The following is a 22,472-nucleotide window of genomic DNA, read 5'->3' as shown; positions in this document are numbered from 1 at the left end:
TCACATTCTTTAATATTGAGAGGAAAATCAGTATTTTTCCATTGGGAAGTACTGATTCTATTTGTAAGGTAGTAAATAGTGGCCTTGAATCACTGTTGAATGTTATTTTGAGACCTAGCCACCTAGCCAAACACATTAGAATGTATGTGTATAAAATTTTAAAAGCCCATAAAGTTGCAGAAGTTCTTAGTTTTACAGAGAATATCGGACAGAGTAGTCTTTAATTGTATTAGAATGCTGTGTAAGTAAAGATAAATGCTCTCATTTAGTATTTTGAAAAATATCTCTGGGAAAACACATTTTAGTTAAGTACATGTGGTTTTTTTGGGGGGTTGGGCTTCCTTTAATACAGATTTGTAAGTGGGAGTCGTGATGGGACAGCACGTATTTGGCAATTTAAACGAAGAGAATGGAAGAGCATTTTGTTGGATATGGCTACTCGTCCAGCAGGGTAAGAGATCAAATTTGAAATATTACATAGATAAAGGTAGATCATTTAAAGTATGCTATATTATAGGTTGGTGTGACTCAGCCTATAAATCATATGTCATAATCCATGTAAAAATGATTTCTATAATAATTAATGCTGTTGGAGATGGAAAGAGGATATTTCTGAAATTATTTTTTGCCAAAAATATGAGAAAATCTGCATGAATGACTTTTTTTAGTTCGGTTTGTTAAGGAAATGATAGTACTATAGGAATATTTGTAAGTTTTGCTAGTTTTCTTCAGAAAGTGGGACATACTGTATTGTTCATCTGTCAGAGAGAGATGATACAGTATGTCACAGAGGGATGATATGGTATATCTAATGGTTTTCTCCAGCCATGAGAAATTATATTTCACCTTATAACTGTTATTTTGGTTTTAGTACTTAATAAGTTAACTCTAGGGCATGATAGCAGCAGTGAAAGATGGAGAGTGAGCAGCCATGGCACAGAACTCTTGGATCCAGATAGAGTTAATTGATAACATGCTCAAGGTCATCTATTACTAAGGGCTTAGGAGTGCTGAAATCCTGGATTTGCTGACTCTGCAGTGATTTTTGCCCTCATTCTTTGTTGATTCAAATTATTAATTACTGTTAAGTGATAGTTATCCATGTAATGAATATAAATATAAATTATAAGAAAACACATTTAAGTTTTTGTCATACTAGTATTTTAATACATAATATCAGTGTAAACAAATACTGCCTCCATCACTTTCAGCCAAAACCTTCAAGGAGTAGAAGATAAAATCACAAAAATGAAAGTAACTATGGTAGCTTGGGATCGACATGACAATACGGTTATAACTGCCGTTAATAACATGACTCTGAAAGTTTGGAATTCTTACACCGGTCAACTAATTCATGTCCTGATGGTGAGAAAAAAAGACTCATTTTTATTTGGCATAATGAAGCTAATTATAGAATGGACTATTTTCATTGAGAAGTAAAGTCTTTTTAAGAAGTTAGCTTAAAAATCTTGCTAGATGGATAATAGGTCTTTGTGGGAGATTAGAAATAATTTTAAAATGTAGTTAAACTGGTTTGGCTTGGAACTCTAGATCCTTGCTGTTATTTAGTATGTAGGGCTGCATCAATATTATTCTCAGGTTTCACCAAATGATAGCAAAGCCTTGATTGGTGGTATTAGCTCAGCTTCATTATTATACATTGATAAATTTGAAGATTTTTGCTACTTCATTAATTCTTAGATTTCAAATTCTAGAAGTGTTGCCATATTGATGCTTGATTGAATTTCCTTTTTTTGAATTTGTAATTCTTTGCCACTTCAAAAATATTTCAGGGTCATGAAGATGAGGTATTTGTCCTTGAGCCACACCCATTCGATCCGAGAGTTCTCTTTTCTGCTGGTCACGATGGAAACGTGATAGTGTGGGATCTGGCAAGAGGAGTCAAAATTCGATCTTATTTCAATATGGTAATTATCAGTCTCTTCATTTTATAGCTGTTAAAGATTTGGGGACTGCTTGCAGGTACTCTGCATATCACAAAGGAAATCCACTTAGGAGTCTTGTTTAGACGCTATTTTGCCTGTAAGTTTGAGAAAGAGTTCTGTATTGTACACTTAAATTTAAAAGAAAATTGTGTGTATTACAATACAGTTATATTGGTGATAACTAATTTGGTTTTTAAAGTAGTTTTAACAGTGGTACTTGAGAAACTCGCAAGTATGAAGATATAATATAGATAAGAATTTTGGAAAACCATGTGAAGAAATTCTGAATATTTGTATTGTGTTATTGTACTTCAAAACTCCTCTTGTACAGCAGGAACTGATTCCAGTAAACCCATTTTACTTACTTATTTTTTAAAGTTTTATTTATTAAGTAATCTCTACACCCACGTGGGTCTCAACCTCATGACCCTGAGATCAAGAGTTTCATGTTCTTCCAACTGAGCCAGCCAGGCGCCCCCCTCCTAATACACCCATTTTAAAATTAAAGGCATTCTTGTCTTTTATCAAATTATAGTATGTTAGATATTTATTGTGTGCAAGCCCTTTCCCCTCTACATTTTGCTTCTTAGGTAGATTTTTAGTACATTTTTTTGAGTATTGGAATTGTAGTGGTTTAATATCACATACAGATTACTGTGCAGTGGTACCATGTCTGTGTAACCACTATATGAAGTATAAAGTTTTCCTCAAATACTGCTGTTTATACAGTCACGTATTTTTAAATCTGTTTCCTATATATCAGGGATACCTTTCAACAAAATAAAGAAAAACTTGTATTTCTACTATTTCAGCATCTTTAGATTTTTTAAAAAATCAATTACAGAAACCTCTAGTAATGAATTATGAAGCATTACAATTAACTGTGTGCACATTTTGCAAAAATAAAAATTTCAAAAGTGTCATTTGTGAAATACAGTGGTATGTGAAAAAATTTCATGAAAGTGATACTAAAGTTACTTCTACGTAGTAAGAAGTAATTAATAAGATCAGTTAGAGGGAGGAGTAAGAAGATAGAATTTTCATTAGTGAAGGAATTAAGTTGGCTGTCTTTATGGATGCCTTTGTGTACATAAGGTAAGAATAAAGATTTGTCAAATTCTTATTTTTTAAAAAAGATTTAATTATTTGGAGTACAGTTTTAGTGACAGATGGATTTCCTTAGTGATATGTGTATAGAGGAGATTTTTTTTTTAAAGCAAATACTTAAATATGCTGGTAAAGAATTCTTTCTTTTTCTATCCTTGTGTTTCTGGTTTGCTCCCTTTTGGGACATCTCTGTTTAAAAAACATCTTAGTTATTTCTCAATTTGTCTTTATAGCTTCAAAAGAAAACAATTTGTGGCCTATACATATATTAGTGACTTTTTTTTTTAGTAATTTCATATTTTTAAAAGGCATTGGTGTGTTAGTAGAGTGGAGGGAAAGTTTTCTCTCGTACTTGAATACTGCTTTCACCTTTAAGCTACAAAGGTGAATTTTTCCTCATCAGGTAAGTTGATAACACTAATATTCCACCTTATGTTATAGAAATTGGAATACATTGAGATTGAAGTGATTTGCTCTTAGACCATCACAAATTCGTGTTATAGCCAGGAATAGAAGTCAGCCATATTATATGTATGTTCTTTGAAATTAGCTAAGGGATTAGTTACATTACTGTCATAAAAATTGTTTTAATAAGAGTTTTAGATAAAGATATTTTTCCTGTTCTAAGAATAAGAGAAAAGCCTCTAAAGGGCAGAAGAAACAGCTTTATGTAATAAGTGGAATTGGATCGTATCCTTAGAATATTCGAACTGAGAAAGACAAAACATAGACTAAAAAGGATTTAAAATATATCCTGCGTTTAAAAAAAGTAGAAAATGAACTATAATTAAAATAAGGATCCTCCTTTTAATTTTTTGCAAGATTTTTAATGACTTCCAAAATACTTCTATGTATTACCTCATTTGGGTCTCATGAAAACTTTGTTTTATAATCAGGGTAGATTTTATTATTACTGGTTTTATGAATGGAGAAACTGTACAGAGATGAATTGCTTTGCCCAGGTTTACCTAGGTCACACAGCTCTTACAGGGGGACTTGGGGTTTAAACCCGTATTTTTTTGTCCGTTGTTACTGTGTTCTTAATGCTAACTCTAATTAATGGTTGGACATTGTACAGCTAATTCTCCCTAGTTAGTGATATGTCACCCCCTAGTTAGTGATAAGTCACCAGGAGAAAATGTTTTTATAATGGTATCAACTTTTAGTAGATCTTTTGAGATCTTATAATTTAGCTTGATGATTTTTTTTCTATCTGTCTCTAATTTATAAGTTATCTAAGTGACCTAATTTTTGTTCTTTGCTTTTTTGTTCATTTCATTGTTTTATCTATGGACAGATGGAAGATAAAGCATCCAGCACTGCCGTTAAGAAAATAAAAACAGTTTGAGGGGGGAGTAGAAGCTTGTGTTCACTGTACCCTCTCCTGACTGTTGAATTTTGGTTATAGTAGTTAAAACTATTTGGCTCTGTGTAGCAAGCCAGTAATTTTTTGAGTTACTAAAATACCATAAAAGTTGGAGAAGTAAAAATTCAAATGCTGATATTAAACTGTGCTAGTAATCAGAAGTTCAACTTAGTAGATATTTTTTGAACGTTCTGTAGAGGGACTAGTTATAGTGCCTTGGAAGATTTAAGGATAAATAACTCTAGTGGAATACTCCCTGTTTAGACTAGAAATGGTAAAAGTTTAGATGAAGTATTATTAAGACTTAAGTAACATTTCATTTGAGTTTTAAAATCAAAGCTTATAACATGAATAAATAAATTCCCCATTAAACAAACCTACAGCCAGAAAGTAAGGCATGTAAGCTGCCTTTAAAATAACAAAAATTTGATATATAAATTCTTTAAAATACAGATTATCAAGTATATTTTGAAAATACTGCTTTACTTTTGGTTTTTCTTTTTATAATAATTAGATTTTCCACTTGAAATTCATAATACCTTTGCAGGAAGTAAGAAAATCATGTAACAAATAATTATTTTGTTTTAATCAGCATATTACTGTAACTTTCTTACCTATTACAAAAATTAAATGAAATTTTAGAAATTATCAAAAATTCTATATCATCAAAAAGCCTTTCACAGGCAAAAAGTTAAATTTTGTTTGATATATTAAAATAAATTTTAATTAAAAAATTGATACATTTAATAAATTTAAAACACAATACATTGATATATTAGTATTGCACTGATACTCATCATTCTGGTAATACTCAAATTATTTTTTTCTTGTATCAAACCTTGACTTACCCTTTTAAAAAAATCTGACACTTTATTTTAGGACCACCTAAATTTGTAAACAAGGTTTGCAATTAAGAATTGCGATAAAAATTTAATTCCTTGTTTCCTTACATAATCCCCTAATTATTTCATTTCAAAATCTAATAAATAGATTCTCAACTTGCTAGTAGTATTGTCTAGAAAAAATGATGGAATTACTTTGTTTATCTTTACTGCTAGATTTCCTCTTAATAGAGGATCTGAATGATAGAGGGGTAGGTGTTGGGTTTGCTTTTGTTATATACAAGAAGTATATGACAAGTGAGATGATATAACACAGCATAAAGTGGAATAGACAGTGTATGTTCCTTGCTCCCTCCCCACCATTGTTTCATCTTTAACTAAAAATAATCTTAAACTTTTAATGGCATTTGCTGTAAAAGTATATAAGGTAGGAACCTTGAACCTTTCTTCTTTTTTTTGATGAACCAAAGAATGAAACTAAAGAAAATATTGTAGAGAAGATTATGATAAGACAGCTTTATTATTTTTTAAAACACATATATATAAATTCCAGCCCCTAAGCTTTCTTTATCAACATTCCTCTAAAAACTATGTCAGTTATTCATGTTATAGCTGAACAGTCCTTATATAACTTAAGTATTTAAGATAAAAGTATATTTAGATATTTTGTTGAAGGCAGATAGTATATATTAAGAATATTCCAAACTATTCAGATACAGTGCAGCAAGCCTAGTACAGCTTTGAGAGTTGTTCTAAACCCTAGTAAAGGTTCTGAAATTTCAGTTAAATGTTAAAAGGCAGATAAATTCTCAGAAATAACTTGAAAATGTGTGCAAACTCTCTGAACTGAATTTGAAGGATTTTGTGATATTCCAGTTCCCTGAAAGAGGGAGGCAAGTTTGGGAGTTTAAATATAACCATAAATGTTCCTTAATACAAAGTTGTCTTATGGTTCTTTTTCCCTTAAATTAACACGGGATAGCTAAATTTTAACTCTTAAGTTTAAATGAATAATAAATTAATTTGAAAAGAGACTTTCAAATTTCTTAGTTTCTAGGACATTTGATTATTAGTACGTAAAAGATGTCTGGAGTGGGATTTGTAGACCCCACATTAGTTGCTTTCCTCATGTTTCTGGCGCTTTTGCTTTATCTTTCCTGTTCCCTTTTTTTCTCTGTATCTATTATTCTAGCTGTGTTTATGACTCCCTCTTTTTCCATATCTTTCTGTTTCTGTCATGTTACTCAAAGCTGTAGTTTGTTGCCTCTTGTCTGGTTTTGATTTTAATTGAAGAGTACAATGTCTCCTTCTAGAAAGCAATTTTACTGAATTTGAGTTTTGCTTTACTTCTGTTGTTTCATGAGTAAATTCTGAATAACAATTTTTATTTATTTAATTAAAATTTTCCTTATTTTTATAATTAACCTTTCTTTTACTTGAGATTTTTAAAAAATGTTCCAGTGTCCACTAATCCAGAACAATATATTTCTCCTTGCAACGTTCCAAACAAGCAGAGGCTGCCAATCCACCACTCAGAATTTTTGCACATGCATACTTCTGACAATATGTTCTCAGTGTGACCTCTAGTTTAGTTTTAGACAATTGTAGCTGCATATATCTAGGAAAGGCAGAAAGAGAAACTCAAAATAGTAATCTCATATCGTGTTCTCTTGTGAATCAAGATTTCAAGATAAATCTCTCTTTCTCTCCTCCTTCCTTTTTTTGCTTTCATCCTTCCATCTCTTTCATTACCTATCTCTCATCATCTAACAAGATGCCATATATCTGCACTCTATGTTAAAAGGATTCTTTGATGCTTCCAGTCCTTGTTTCAGCCTCTCTGGGTAAGGAATTATCTTCAATCTTCTGAGTATGAACTGTAGTTATTGTCACTTTCCTTCAGGTTTCTGGGGTTCTTTAGATTCTGTCTGTCTCTTTCTCATCTTCGGTATCAAAAACATACCTTAAAATTTGTTGCCATTATTGTGAGTTTGTCTCTGTATCTTGTCATCTTGTATTATATTTAGTGAATTACTTCATGTAATTCTTTGACATGGTCTATGAGTTACTATCACAAGGGTGTTTGAGATTTGATAGTTCTACAGGGAAGTTTGTACAATTCTACAGAATGTAAACATACAGGTGAAAGACACTTCGATTAAGCAAATATTTGAATGTTTGTTTTGTGCATGAGGACAAACATGGGGACAAGGAAGAATAAGAGATGGTCCTTGTTTTTAGCCAGCAGTGGTAGCATGGCATATGAGAAAAGATAATTGCTATATCTGAAGCTGGAGGGATCACTTCAGGGTGGATGGTCAGAAAAAGTTTTCTTGAGGAGGAAGAACTAAAATTGTGTCTTGAGAAATAAAAATTGAGTCAGTAAGAAAGATACTTAATTTTATAAATAAGAGGAATATTATAAACAAGTAACAAATGTTAAGATGTGCAGAGAGTAATTTAGAATGTTTGGAAGAGATTTTTATAAGATGAAAAGCATGTAAGTGGAGGTGGATTGTTGATGGCCTTATGTTATCTTGTTAGTGTAAAGAATAGTTAACATAGTGGGATTTTTGGCAGATTATATTTATATTTTAGAAACAAGGGAATAAGTTTGATTGCCAGCAGTAGTATTTCAGGTACAAAGTTGAATAGGTTGGGGAATAACTACTTATTATCAGTGAAATCACAATGAAAATCTATAGGGGTTGGGTGGTAGGAAATTTGTGAAAGAAAAATATATGTGTATAGGACTTGGTATTTTGTGACTGATAGGATTAGGGCTGGATAATGACAGAAGATTTAATAATTGAAATTAAACTGATTAATGTGTGTAGAGCATTGTATTAAAAATATTAATGGAAATATGAGTGATGTGAAGAAAAACTGATTTTTTTAGTTCATCTTTATCTGTTTATTGTGATGTAGTGTTGGATGACCTGTGTGGAAATGGCCGGGCAGCACTTGGAGATAGAATACTTAGAGGGGCTAGGAGTGAAAAGAGATGTTGAAGTCTTCCATGTAGAATGCTGTTTACGTCATGGAGATAGAGCAGTGTGGAGGGCTTAAAACTAAACTTTTAGAAGTAGTCATATTTAGCAAATGGAGACGAGATCAAAATCTCTAGAGAATGTGTTAGAAAGGTACTATGCTAATATCATTTTAACAGACAAAGGAGGAGAATAGATTACAAGGAGGACTGATTAATAATATTGCATCCCTCAGTGAAATTAGAATATGGGTAAACAGAATGCTGTTAGATTTGAAGATGAGTTATTTTGATAATAAATGTTCTTTTGATGAAAATTAGAGCTGATTCTTCAAAATCACTTTATATATCTGTTGGTTCTATCAAGCCAGTTACAGCAGTTTCCTTTTTTACACAAATTTACTTAAATAGCTGTCTTTAATTCATATGTAATAATGTTAACTATAATTAACTATAAATTAAAGAATCTTCAGTATTAAAGGAAACATTCATTTACTAAAGGTCTTTTAAAGTAGTTTGATGACATCTAGACTATTAGAGTGGATAACTTCCCTTAAGATATATTTTTTGTTTATACTGTAGCTATAATAATGATTAGAAAGTGGCAAAAGCATATTTTAATCATATATATGACAACAGTATCTAGTGTATTTTCTTAATTAAGTTTATTTCTCCCCAGGTAGATAAACTTTAAAAGTTCTTTTTACATAAGGATTTTGTAAGGGTGATTCTTAGCATAAATTCCATTTCCCAGCTGCTTTATTCTTGGGATATGAGTCTATATCACAGAATCATTAGGGTACTTAAAAGATTCGTAATTTGGGGCACCTGGGTGGCTAAGTCGCTCAAGTGTCTATCTATAGCTCAGGTCATGATCTCAGGGTCCTGGGGTTGAGTCCCACATCAGGCTCTCTGCTCAGCAGGGAGTCTGTTTCTCCCTCAAATAAATAAAATCTTAAAAAAATAAAAGTTTTAATTTTATTTTAAATTTCTAGGTAAGATGCTCCCTTCTAAACAGTGGTATATTTTTATTTATTTTTGTAAGATTTTATTAGAGAATGCATGTGCTAGTCAGGCGAGGGGCAGAGAGAGAGAGAGAGAGAGAGAGAATCTCAGGCAGACTCCCTGCTGAGCGCAGAGCCCGAGGTGGGACTCAGTCTCATGACCCTGAGACCAGGACCTGAGCCCAAATCAAGAGTTGGACACTTAACCAAATGAGCCACCCAGGTGCCCCAGTCTCACTCATTTTTAAAAAATATACCACTGTTGGGGCGCCTGGGTGGCTTAGTCAGTTAAACATCTGCCTTTGACTTAGGTCATGATCCCAGGGTACTGGGATCAGGCCCTGTATCGGGTGCCCTGCTCAGCGGGGAGCCTGCTTCTCCCTCTCCCTCTCCCACCCCCTCTCTCTCCCCCCGGTTGTGCTCTCTCTCAAATAAAATCTTAAAAAAATGAGATCAAAAAATTGACCCTGGTCATAGACATGGAATAATTCCTTAACAGGATGATTCTGCTTAAGACCCATGTCCCTGATTTCTGTTGAGTCTCTCTAAGATGACATACTTGTCATATTCACCTGTATGTATGATCCTCAGGATTGATGTAATTTAGACCCTGTAATTTTAGTCTGCATTCTAGTACTTTTAGCGTACCTCATTTCCAGATTTGTCTAATTCTTCCAAAAAGTCTTCCTGAATATCAGATGTTAGAATTTTAGAACGCAGTATGACTCTGATGACCATTTAAATTATCTCTGTCATTTCACAGAGAGATTAGGTGATTTGCCCATTACCAGAGAAGTCTCTTGGGTCATAGGCCTCATTTAGTTATTCATCTTTAATTATTTATCTTTCTACTTCACAAAAATTACATTAGAAGTTGTGGATAGTATTCTGCCTTGAAAAAGGTACTAGCATACTTCATTAAATATGACATCATCATCAAAGCTCTTTTTGTATTTTTCCAAATTCATTATAAACCTCTAAATTAATAACATTGTACTACTCATTTCTTGGAATTATTTCTAGAATTCTTTAGTCAGTATGAGAATTTCCCTATGAGGAATTATTATTACAACTCATCTAATCCTTTCATCTCTTGCTTTAAAAATAAAATAACTTCTGTATCATAATTGCTGAATAAATTTTTTATTTTAACTCCTATTCTCTTTGAAATTTTTGCACTTATTGGTAAATACTACAGCCTGGATTTTCTCAGCTTTCCTTAATTGTGATTTAATGTGTATGAGTTTTATTGTATGGTCTGTATTTACATATGTCCCAAATGTTTCTTAAGCGTGCTTGATTTTATGAGAGGTAGTTCATCTGAAATTCACTTGGAATATTTGTCATTATTATCCTTTCTTTCTGGTTTTTAATTTTCTACAGCATACATTAAATACTGGCATAAGTTATGTACAATATTAAATTTTATGTTGACTTATTCTTGGGTTAAGCATTACATTTAATTTTATGATAGGCCCATATAACTTTAATGTGGCTAGAGAAGATATTTCATCTTTTTTTTTTTAAGATTTCATTTATTTATTCGAGAGAGAGAGAGCGCCAGAGGAGGAGTAGAGGGAGAGGGGCAAGCAGACTCCATGCTGAGGGCGGAGCTGGACTCATGGCTTGATTTCAGGACCCTGAGATGATGACCTGAGCCGAAACCCAGAGTGGGACACTTAACTGAGCCAGCCAGGCCCCCCTTCATCCTTTTCAGTTTTGAATATAAGCTTGTTTTGTAGTTATACATGAATTATAGTGCCTTCATTATTAATTTTTTTTTTCTTTTGGAATTCTTCTATATACTTTAAGCCTGATTTAAGAAGGTGAAATCATTTTCAGAGAGAAATACTTTACTTTCTTTTTTGTTTGGCTTACCTTAATCACAGTATAATCATTAAAACAGTTATAGTGTATTTAGTTATATAGAGAAAGTAAAGTATTTTCCTCCTTTGTATCAGCTGGAAAGCCTAGTCTGCATTTTGTAGTTACGTGTTTATTATCAGAGGAGCCATTACTAAAGATAAATTTGACATTTTAATAAGATTATGGACAGCTTTTCTGATTGATTCATGAGTAGATTCTTTCAGTGCCTCCTTTAGTGAATAATGGCAAATAATGTGCTTTTACTTTTTTCTGATGTTGTGGAAATGAACTTTTGTCTATATAAAAGTCACTTTGAAGTTACACAGATGCCTTATACCAAGAAAATTGATACTGTCCTGCCATATTCAAATGTCATGTGTTACATAGTGATCTTCAATAGGGTTGATATTTTTTCTTTGCTTTTTTAGAGTTTTATAAGTTCTACATCTCTGAAGTATTCTTTTAAAGATCTACTAACTGTAAATTTGGCAACATTGGTAGATAGCATAGAAATAGGGTTGATTGATCCTCATATAGCCTGCCCCACAATAAAAAAAAAAAAAATATGTAGAGCAAGGTTGCCTAAACATCATGTGAAGGCTACCATGCTCATGAACATCTATCAAATATCCTTTGTCATTGCTGTGTCAGACTTCTTTCAGATCTCTTCCTCTGTTCTACTGTGTACTTAGAATTGTAACCATAGGCTTATAGCAATAGTATTACATTTCTGGAAGCATTTATTATATTAAAGTAGATTTATAAGTTGTTGCTTTTTTGTTTTTCATCTTTTATGAAATTTTGAACTGAAATAAATAAAAACAGCACATAGCCAAGGCAGTTTGAATTCTTAAGTCTTGAATTTTTGATGTAAAATTCTTTCTAGAGATAAAAGTTTTTCAGGTGGTTATTTATAATAGTTCATATAACTTTTTATTTTGCCTAGAAAACATTGAAAAAGAGACCTGAATCCTGACATTTCTGCGTTTGTACAGTATCTCATTTTTGGCAAATTCTAAGATATATTTACTAATGCTTGTATGCTAATTTGGAGAAATAGTTCTTTCTCTTTTTTTGAATAGTTTTAAGCTAGATAGACTTGGAATCAGTTCCCTTTGTGTGCTGTCTTCTCCAGCTTTCTTCACAACCAAGAGATGATCCTGTTTCACTTATGATTCATTTTCTTGCTTGTATGGTAAATCTTTAAGTGTATCAGTCATTAGATAAGTTTACCAATTTTCTTCCATATGATGAATTTTAAGGAAAGTTACTCTTATTTCTTTTCCATTATTATCACTATCCAAAATACATTACACCAGTGCACTCTTTCCCTCTTCTCAACAAGCTCTAAAGAGAAACTAGTTTTCTTTTTGAGTCAATCCCATTTGTGATAATATATTAACTTCTTAGGCAGGACCCTTTCTTTTAGAGTGATAGTTTCTCTTTTGACCAAAATGCAAACTTTCCTTGAGAAATCAACTATTCTTCTTCTAAATTTTAATTTCACTTCCATATTTGGTGAGTTCAGCACATCCATCCCTATGCCATATTTTTAACACTAAAGAAAGAAAATTACCACTTCTCTCTTTTCTAAGCATTTCCTGGAATATTAGGATATTGCTAGTAAAATTCAGTTGTTCTAGATCAGTGGATACCGGAACAGAGAGGAGGTATTTCTTACCTGATAATGTGTGTGTGTTCCGATTCTGCTAATCCAGAAATCCAATCGCATTTGTTGAAAATCATCCTTAGTTGTTATTTGTTAGGGAGTCAACTCCCTATTTTAGTTGTTTTCTGAAATTCAGTCCCTAGATGTGCTTTAGATAGGCTAGAACTTTTACCTCTTTCAGAACACTGCTACAGAAGTTTCAACTGGAACATAGTCTGAAGAAGCACTGAGAGCAAAAAAAATTCAGAGTGGTGATTGGCCACCTCTGTTTGATTGACAGGTTGCAGGGAGAAACCCATTCGTTCTGGATTAATGGAACTGGAAAACAGAAAACAATTATCAGGTAAAAAAAACCTTTTCTTTAACCTTTGAAATTCACCATTTAAAAGATGAGTCAGACCATCAAGGGAATTTATTACCAAAAAGAAAAAAAATTAGTGTCTTGTGAGCAATGATCTCTGGCTACTACTTCCGAGAGTTAACAAAAAAAATCGCTACAGTTACGACACATTGTCAGCCTTTGCTGAAAGGGCTTGATTAAATGCAGATAAGATGAAATGTAAGGTGCAATTACATTGTAAATGTGGCTTAAAGACATGAAGCAGAATTCTCTGGGTGGGGGAAATTGATGTTTTATTTCCTGAATTGTGTCTGGTCTGTGTGTGCATAAAGAGAACACTTTGTTTTTCAAGGCTATTAATCTGGCACTTTTGATGAGTATTCACAAATTTTGTTACTGTACTCTGTTATACTTAACCTTCACTTCATTGGGATGTATACTTCTACATCTCTTTTATCATAAAATTTTAGTAACGGCAGTGACCAGTTCTTTATATTTAATGGCAACTTTCTGATTGTTGGTTAAATATATTTCAGATTGAAGGCCAAGGACATGGCGCGGTGTTTGACTGCAAATGCTCTCCTGATGGTCAGCATTTTGCATGCACAGACTCTCATGGACATCTTCTAATTTTTGGCTTTGGCTCCAGTAGTAAATACGACAAGGTAGCGTATGATGATTCTGTATCTTTTTTTTTTTTTTTCTGTTATTTGTTTTAAATCCATGGATGGTTAGGGGTTGTATTGCTTCGGGAGTGGATGAGCATTATTTTTATGCTTCAGTCTCAAGCTTGAAGAATCACTCATATTTTAAGTATTCTAGAGACTTAAGTTTTAGAGAAGATGGTGAACGCAGCAGTTCTTAAAGTCCTATTCTCTGTAACAGACATTAGATAATAATCAGATCTTATTTAATCATCTTTACATTTCAGAAGGAATAACTCTACGTAACCTGCAAGAGCAATCTAGATTGTAATTCTAAAGCCTGGAATGGGAGAGGTGGTCCATAGAGAGACTCTGAAATTATGTAAAATGTTTTATTTATATGGATAAAGAGCACTTAATCTGGGGTATAAATCTGTGGCTTTCATGAGGTTCTCAAAAATATATGGCCTACTGATAGTAGCTAATATTTTTAAATATTGAAGAGCTTATCTTTGTGATTAAAAGACCTAAAAATTAAATAGTTCATAGTTTAAGAAATTCCAAATAAAACAATAAAATTTTGAAGTTACAGGGGCACCTGGGTGGCTCAGTCGTCAAGCGTCTGCCTTCGGCTCAGGTCATGATCCCAGGGTCCTGGGATCAAGCCCCGCATCGGGCTCCCTGCTCTGCGGGGAGCCTGCTTCTCCCTCTCCCATTCCCCCTGCTTGTGTTCCCTCTCTCGCTGTGTCTCTGTCAAATAAATAAATAAAATCTTAAAGAAAGAATTTTTTTTTAAGTTACAGATGTGTCAGGCATGAGTTCGTATAAATAATTTTGTGTTATTTCGAAAAATCTAGAGAAAATGCTTATCAACTCTTGCAAAATCATGCCATGTTGATTTTTATGTTAAGATATGTCAACATTTATTGTATATTTAAGGGTTTTCTTAAATTGTATAAGTGATTTCATTAGAGTTTAATTCAAAGAATAAATTAATTGATTTCCCTTTGCAAAATGCTGAAACAGGTAATTACTATGTTTAATAGTTTAAAAAATAAGATAATGCATGGTAGTCCTATGAAAGTAGTAGTAGTACCACTGAATGATTTATACCTAGATTTGATTTTATCATTTAATTTGAAATTACACAACTTTAATTGTCATGTTAGTATTTTATGTATACAGTCTTCCTTGTTGCAGAGAAAATTCAAAGAAGCTGCTTTTCTGATCATAAAATTTAATGTAGAAGTGTAATAAAGACTTATTTACCATTAACTCAAGAAGAGAATTTTTTTTATGTTGTTGCCTAATACCATGATTTACATTAAGACATTGCCTTCCAGGGCACCTGGGTGGCTCAGGTTGTTAAGCGTCTGCCTTCAGCTCAGGTCGTGGTCCCAGGGTCCTGGGATTGAGTCCCACATCATGCTCCCTCCTCAGCTGGAAGCCTGCTTCTCCCTCTCCCACTCTTCCTCCTTGTGTTCCTGCTCTAAATAAAATCTTTAAAAAAGAAAAGACATTGCCTTCCATTAGAAATTTATAATGATAAATTTTTTATTTTTCCAATCTTTTATGGGCCTTTCTTTTTACAGATAGCAGATCAGATGTTCTTTCATAGTGATTATCGGCCCCTTATTCGTGATGCCAACAACTTTGTATTAGATGAACAGACTCAGCAAGCACCTCATCTCATGCCTCCCCCTTTTTTGGTTGATGTTGATGGTAATCCTCATCCATCAAGATACCAGAGATTAGTTCCCGGTCGTGAAAATTGCAGGGAGGAGCAACTCATCCCTCAGATGGGAGTAACTTCCTCAGGTAAATGCTCATTTTCATAGACAGCCAAATTTTCCATTTCTAATGATGTCTTATAAAATTGCTAATTGGGTAAAGCTTTGTTACTGTTTTGGACAAATGAGAAGTAAAATTATTTTTAAGAATTTCTTTAAAGTCCTTTAAATAATGCTGAAGTATGTACTATAAGATAATTAAGAAACATTGGAGAGTTAAAGCAATAATCTTGGTCATTTATTTATTCATCTTCTCTAGACACCTGCTAAACTGGTATTAAGTAGGGAATTAATCAGACACAATCCTTGTTCTCATGGAGTAATATTAATAAACACAGTTATAAACAAATAGTTAAAACTTGTGATAAATGTTATTAAAGGGAAAAGTAGTATGTGAAAGAGAATAAGACTAGATAGTCTTATTCATGTTGAAGATTGTTTTAAGAAGAGATCAACTTTTAAAAATTTTAAGTAAGGTAGAAATGAAAGTTGAGAGCTGTTTTAGTGAAATAATGGAGGAAGAAAGTCAAATTAGTTGAAGAATTAAAAGGGAGTTGAAATGGAGACAAGGTCTGCAGACCTTCCCTTTTGACAAGAGATGTAGCACTAATTTAATTAGTGAAAGTAATGGAAACCTGTTATAAAAGGTTAAACCATTTTTGTAATTTATGAATCTTTGTTATATTTTAAATTAGAAAAATTTATGAAGGGGCGCCTGGGTGGCTCAGTCAGTTAAGCATCCAACTCTTGGTTTCAGCTCAGGTCATGATCTCACGGTCACAGGATCGGGCCCCAAGTCTGGCTCCGCCCTCAGTGCTTCAGAATTCTTTCAGAATTCTTTCTCCCTCTCCCTCTGCCCGACCCTGCTTGTGTTCTCATTCTTTCTCTCAAGTAAACAAATAAATCTTTTTAAAAAGAGAAAAGTTTATGAAAATATTTTAAGTTCTGAACTCTAGCATAATGGACAAAATTTCTAAGTAGATATATGTAAAGGACACATAAGAGATTAATACATAATGAGTAACTTTTAAATAATTTAGATTCTGTAAGCTGTGCAGAAAAACCAGTCTCACTGCATTATAGAAGACCCATCTCTTATTTTCTTTAAGGATTGGGCATGAAATTGCAATGAAGATGAACATATTGGGTAGGAGGGGCTGCTCTTGAAGATGGCCATGCCCACTCAGGATGGAGGGTGAGGGGAAGCATTAGAAGAATAGTCTCTGCTGCTACTTGCAGAGAGTAGTACAGTCCAGCAGGCCTGAATGTCTGTAGTATGTGAAACTAAAATGTCTTATACATGGACATAGCATGAACTCAAAGAATCTAAGAACAGGTAGTATTCAAGAAATTTAGGCAGGTATTCAGATTAGAGAAGTCTCAATTATTAGAGAAGACTTGATCATAGGACTGAAATAAAGATAAATGTCTTCAGTCTCTTAGAGGGGAACTGGCTAGAATCAGATCTTGCCCAGGTCTCAAAATAGGTTTCAGGCACAGGGAAATAAGGAAAGGACTCATTTATTAAAATATCAGTGCTCCTTAATTATCGTGGCTATTAATTTTTTTCCTCCATTTAACTGTTTGTATAGGACTTTCATATATAATATCTCATTTAATCCTTATGGTATCCTTATTCTAAAATTTGAGAAAATGAAAACTTAACTAAATATGTCTTGTTTAAGTTACACTGTATGGAACCACAGGGACTCAAATGCAGCTCTGACTCTTAGTCCATTGTTCTTTCTTCCTTACTGAGCTTCCCTAGTAGTAAAAAAGTGTACCTGATCTTGAAAATGAATTAGATGCTAGTTATTAGTACAGGACCACAAGAGAACCTGTAACAGTAATTATGGCTTCAAAGTGAGTCATAGAATATTTAAGTGTTCTAGGTCACAGAATTCAGGGTAAAACATCATTTCTTGCATTATTTTTGACTTAACCAAGTACAATATAGGAGAGAAGAAAAATACTTTTTGAAAAAAATCTTTAGCATCGTTTGTAACTATTTTTCTATTTGTAAATCTAGATCTATGATAAAATTTGGGAAATCCCTTAGAATTAGGTAAAAATAGATAATGGATACTGTAATGATAAGTTTGCTTGAATGCAGTTGTGTTATATTTACAGTTACATTTATATTTGAGTAATACACTTTAAATACGCTTCTTCAGTTACAACTTTAGCTATATCAGATTACTCCTTGATGTTCAAACATGAGATGTTTTCCTAGCAGCATAACAGGAAAGAAGCATCCACAGGCATTTTAACTTTTACCTCTACTTTTACTACTTTCTAGCTTTGTGACCTTGGACAACTTATTTTATCCCATTGAGTTTTAGTTTTCTCTTATAAAATGAAATAACATTATGTGCTTAAGACATGTAACTTTCCCTTTCCTTTTATCTTCTTTACTACTAATTCTTCGTTTCAGAATGTCCTTTGTATCTTCTCTTCCCAGCCCACTCTAAAAGTCTGATCTCATCACAGCATTTCTTATATACCCACTCACCTGCTATTTTTGCTCCCTTCTCTCATGGCAGTGCTTTTCATATATCTCCTAATACACATTTTTTTATTTCATTCAGCAGGATTAAACATTTTTACATGCCTACCATTGTGCTAGATTTAGAATTATAGTATTAAATAAGGCATTCCATGCTTTTGCAGAACTAACTAGCGGGCTTTCTTTTTATATTGGGCTGAGTGCTAAGATGTATATATTGTTTGAGGAAATGAAAGAGGATAGCAACTAATTCTTTCAGGGGTAGTCTGGAAAGATTTCACAGAGGAAATATCAGAGAGATGCCATTTTAGTTGGTGCTTGAAGGATAAGTTAGTGTTTATCACGTTTATACTTGAATTGAGAGTATTATGGATAAAAGCTCCAAAGCATAAAGGTATTTGTCCTGTTAGGAGGGCAGAAGAGTCAAGTGGTCCCATGTGACTGGTAGAGGTGAAATTTGATGCTGGAAAATTAGGGTGGGTTAAAATACACCAAGTTACGCCCTACCTCAGAGACTTTGTCCCAACTCTTGCATTTTATCTGGGGTGTTCTTTTTCTTGCTCCTCACATGGGTGACTAAAATTCTTCTTTTTCTTCCAGTCTTAGCTCAAATGCTGCCTTCTCAAGGAGGGCTTCTTTGACTTTTCTGACTCACCATAAGCAGTTCCCATCTCTCTTTCCCATTTTCTCTTTCTGTCGTCATCTTTAACATTTTTCATAGTCTGCATTTATATAAGGGTTTATTGTTCAGTTTTCCCATTAGAATGTTAGCTGCCTGAAGTCAAGGATCTTGATGTCTATTCACCACTGCATCCTTACTTCTTTGGTATATAGTTCCTAATACATAATAGACACTCAAGAATTTGCTGAATAAATGAAGCTATAAAGGTTTTTTTGTTTTGGTTTGTTTTGGTTTTTGAGAAAGTGGGTAATCAGATTTGCCTTTTTTAAAAGAAACTGGTCTAAGATGAAATCCCACTTTTGCCATTTACTAGATATGTGACATTGAGTAGTTATTTTGGTTCTCATCTATAAGTGGAGTTAATAATATGTATCTAATTGCATTGTTGTGGGGATAATATGAGTGCCTGAATCATAAACACTTGGTAAACCTTATTATCATCCTTGTCATGGTTTGTAATAAATTAGGATTGAGTTAGCATATTCCTGGTTGTGTATGTATATGTATTTCAAGTTAATCATTTTAGATCTTTTTAGGTCTTGTACTGAAGCAAAATTTATCTTTAATTCTGGACTCAGTGAGTTTAATTAGTAAAGTGGTTTGACTAGTTGACTAAAGTGTCCTTTGCATTTTGTGTGATATTGTATAGGACTGAACCAAGTTTTAAGTCAGCAAGCAAACCAGGAGATCAGCCCATTGGACAGCATGATTCAAAGACTACAACAGGAGCAAGACCTGAGACGTTCTAGTGAAGCCGGTATCAGTAATACCAGCCGTTTAAGTAGAGGTAAGGAGGGATTGTTTTAAGTGAAATATTTAAAAAATTGTAACAGTTTAAACTCTGAACAGTAAAGTGATTAAACAAATTATGACACAACGATAAAATGAAACATTGTGCTGCCAGAATGATCATGTTTTTAAAAATATGTAATGCCTAAGAAAATGTTCTTAAGGTTTCCAGCTGTAGATAATGGGGCTTTAAATATGTATATTCTTCCAGATTTCCTAGAGTAAACATGTAGGACCTAAAAAAACTTTAAAAATAAATTTATTTGTTAGTGTATGGAATTCACTCCACATTCTCACTGCCCTTATTGTCACATATTACTTTCAGAGAAAAGTTTAAGCAAATTCATGAACCATAAATATTCTTGGCTTTGTCTGTTTTTGCTTATTACATAGTTTTCCCAAAATACAGAGCATTTTTAAAAATTAATGATTTTACATGTTAATTCTGTCAACAGTTATGATTCATTATCTAATTAACTGAATAGCCATGTTTTGTTTTCATTAGACTTTTGCCTGTGGTTTGGTTCCTGATTTGGTAATTTACTTGTTTGCCATAATATAAAGTTTCATGTGGAAGATAATACAGATTTTGTTTTCTGTTAAGCTAATGTTTCTAAATAGAACTTAACCATATTTTTCACTTAGGCTCTGTAAGTTCTACCTCAGAGGTTCATTCACCACCAAATGTAGGACTAAGGCGTAGTGGACAAATTGAAGGTGTACGGCAAATGCACAGCAATGCACCAAGAAGTGAAATAGCCACAGAGCGGGATCTGGTAGCTTGGAGTCGAAGGGTGGTGGTACCTGAGCTATCAGCTGGTGTAGCCAGGTAAGGGGAGTTGTGAAGTTTTATGTACCACCGTTGTTTATGTTCATTTTTAAATTATAGCCTTCAAAGTACCTTTTCAAGTTTGTAATTTATTTTAAATTTATCTTAAGAGCTAGGATTTTAAACTCGTCATGACTCTGGAAGAAAATTAAGTTTCAGTCATGTCCTTTTCTAGAATAATTCATGTAAAAGGTGGGGGGGGATGTGTTAAGATGAGTAGCATGTTTTAAATCCTAGTTTGTCTTGTTTGCATCTTAAAACACATTTCATGAAGTTTGTTAAAATTTTTTATAGGTTTTACTAACTATTCATACCATATTCAGATACTTCATAGTGAAAATACATGGCATTATTTGTTGTAATACATTACATAAACATTTTTTATATATTAAAATGATTCTTTAATGATTATTTTTTATATTTGTATACATTTATAAATTAAATATTGATATAATTCTATTCTCAAGGTCTGTGTTGTAAAGGAACTTTATATCCAGTTCCTTTTGATTCCTTGTGATTTAGTAATGCAAATATTCATGAATGTTGTCCATATAAATCCAACTGATACTGACCTTTGAACAACATGGGAATTGGAACGCTGACCCCCTGCACAATAGAAAATTTGCATATAATTTTTGATTACCCAAAACGTTAACTACTAATAGTCTCCTCTTGACTGGAAGCCTTGATAACAAACAGCTAATACATATTTGTATGTTATATGTTATACGTATTCTGTACTGTATTCTTAAAGTAAGCTTGAGAAAAGAAGAAAAAATCAGAAGGAAGAGAAAATGCATTTATACTACTGTAGTATAAAAAATCCACATGTAAGTGGACTCATAGTTGTAACCCATTCATGGGTCAACTACATAGTATATAATAAGAAACATGAAGATCAAAATGTAAATTTGATTTTAGGAATTTTCTAGTTCTTAAACTCAAAAGATAGTAATTGTATAATTTAAGAAAACACTTTTAAATCAGTATTTATATAGTTTATGCTTTTTGATTGGACAGTACTTCAAATTTGTGTTAGGATTTAAGATTATACAAATAAGGTATAAATTTGAACAATAACTTTATGTGATAACAAGTATACCCAGATGTCCTTAATAAAAAATTAACTCTTACAATATATTTTTAGTTGGATTTTTGTCCGTTTTTTAATTTTTTTTTAAGATTTTATTTATTTGACACAGAGAGACAACTAGAGAGAGGGAACAAAAGCAGGGGGAGCGGGAGAAGGAGAAGCAGGCTCCTGGCAGAGCAGGGAGCCCAATGTGGGACTCAATCCCAGGACCCTGGGATCATGACCTGAGCCACAGCCACCCAGGTGCCCCTGTCCATTTTTTAATTTTAATGTTAAGGTTTGAAGGGGGTGCAATAAGTAACACCCATCTCAACAATGGTTCTAAAGGAAGTGAACATACAAGAGAATGAGAGATGAAATCAGAATGGTACTTTTTGTTAATGATATAACTGTGAAGGATGTGGCTTTTATCTGCATGAAAGTGTGTTCCTAGTCCTGAACCCCAAACACAGGTATCACTGGATCACAGTATTTCTCCCCATGTGAGGCAATGGGGTTTGGGTCTTTAAAATGCAGAACAAAATGTATACATTGCAAATAAGGGCATAGGACTGGGCCATACTAAGCTGGTTTTTCCTTCCAGAGCACACCAATTAATTAGTTCACTTCTTCCCCTGGAGAAGAATTGAGCAAGGAGGTTAAAAGGCCAGGAGTGAGTTGCTAGTTGGTAATGAAGGTCCCTATACGTGGAAGGAAATAGGAGGAGGGGGAAGATTTGTTTCTCTCCATATGTTCTTTACCTTTTTATCCCTTTTTCATTGAGCTTAACCATTGAGCCAGTGATAAAGCAGGGCTATGACCATGACTTCAGAGGATATTTGACCTTCCTGGAGCTTTGCCCCCAGTACTTAGTACTCTAACTTTGAGAATGTTCCTGGGCTATGCCCTCCTCATAGGTAGTTTACAGTTTGCCCTTAGAAAGCTCTTAAGTGGATCAGACCTGTTACATTAATTAAAATTAAATCCAGTCACATTGATTGGATTCCAACAAAAGACTATTATCTGTAATA

The 22,472-nt window shown here is 33.2% G+C and overlaps 1 protein-coding gene across 3 annotated transcripts in view; it reads left to right on the top strand.

Annotated features, from left to right (window-relative positions):
• Positions 1-22,472, top strand: part of PHIP (PHIP subunit of CUL4-Ring ligase complex) — a 134,734-nt gene that overhangs the window by 57,131 nt on the left and 55,131 nt on the right. For all 3 annotated transcript variants that reach the window (XM_025858872.2, XM_025858481.2, XM_025858473.2), the window contains exons 13-19: positions 353-451; positions 1,212-1,365; positions 1,794-1,928; positions 13,666-13,794; positions 15,366-15,591; positions 19,401-19,538; positions 20,186-20,369. In XM_025858872.2, the coding sequence (XP_025714657.1) occupies positions 353-451; positions 1,212-1,365; positions 1,794-1,928; positions 13,666-13,794; positions 15,366-15,591; positions 19,401-19,538; positions 20,186-20,369 (1,065 nt within the window). The remainder of the gene's footprint in view (positions 1-352; positions 452-1,211; positions 1,366-1,793; positions 1,929-13,665; positions 13,795-15,365; positions 15,592-19,400; positions 19,539-20,185; positions 20,370-22,472) is intronic.

The sequence above is a fragment of the Callorhinus ursinus genome, unplaced genomic scaffold (assembly GCF_003265705.2).
Source record: "Callorhinus ursinus isolate GAN/ISIS: 27379988/994484 unplaced genomic scaffold, GSC_fseal_2.0 scaffold6, whole genome shotgun sequence".
NCBI classification, from domain to species: domain Eukaryota; kingdom Metazoa; phylum Chordata; class Mammalia; order Carnivora; family Otariidae; genus Callorhinus; species Callorhinus ursinus.
The sequence above is the reverse complement of the archived record's forward strand: the minus strand, read 5'-3'. Positions and strand labels throughout refer to the sequence as shown.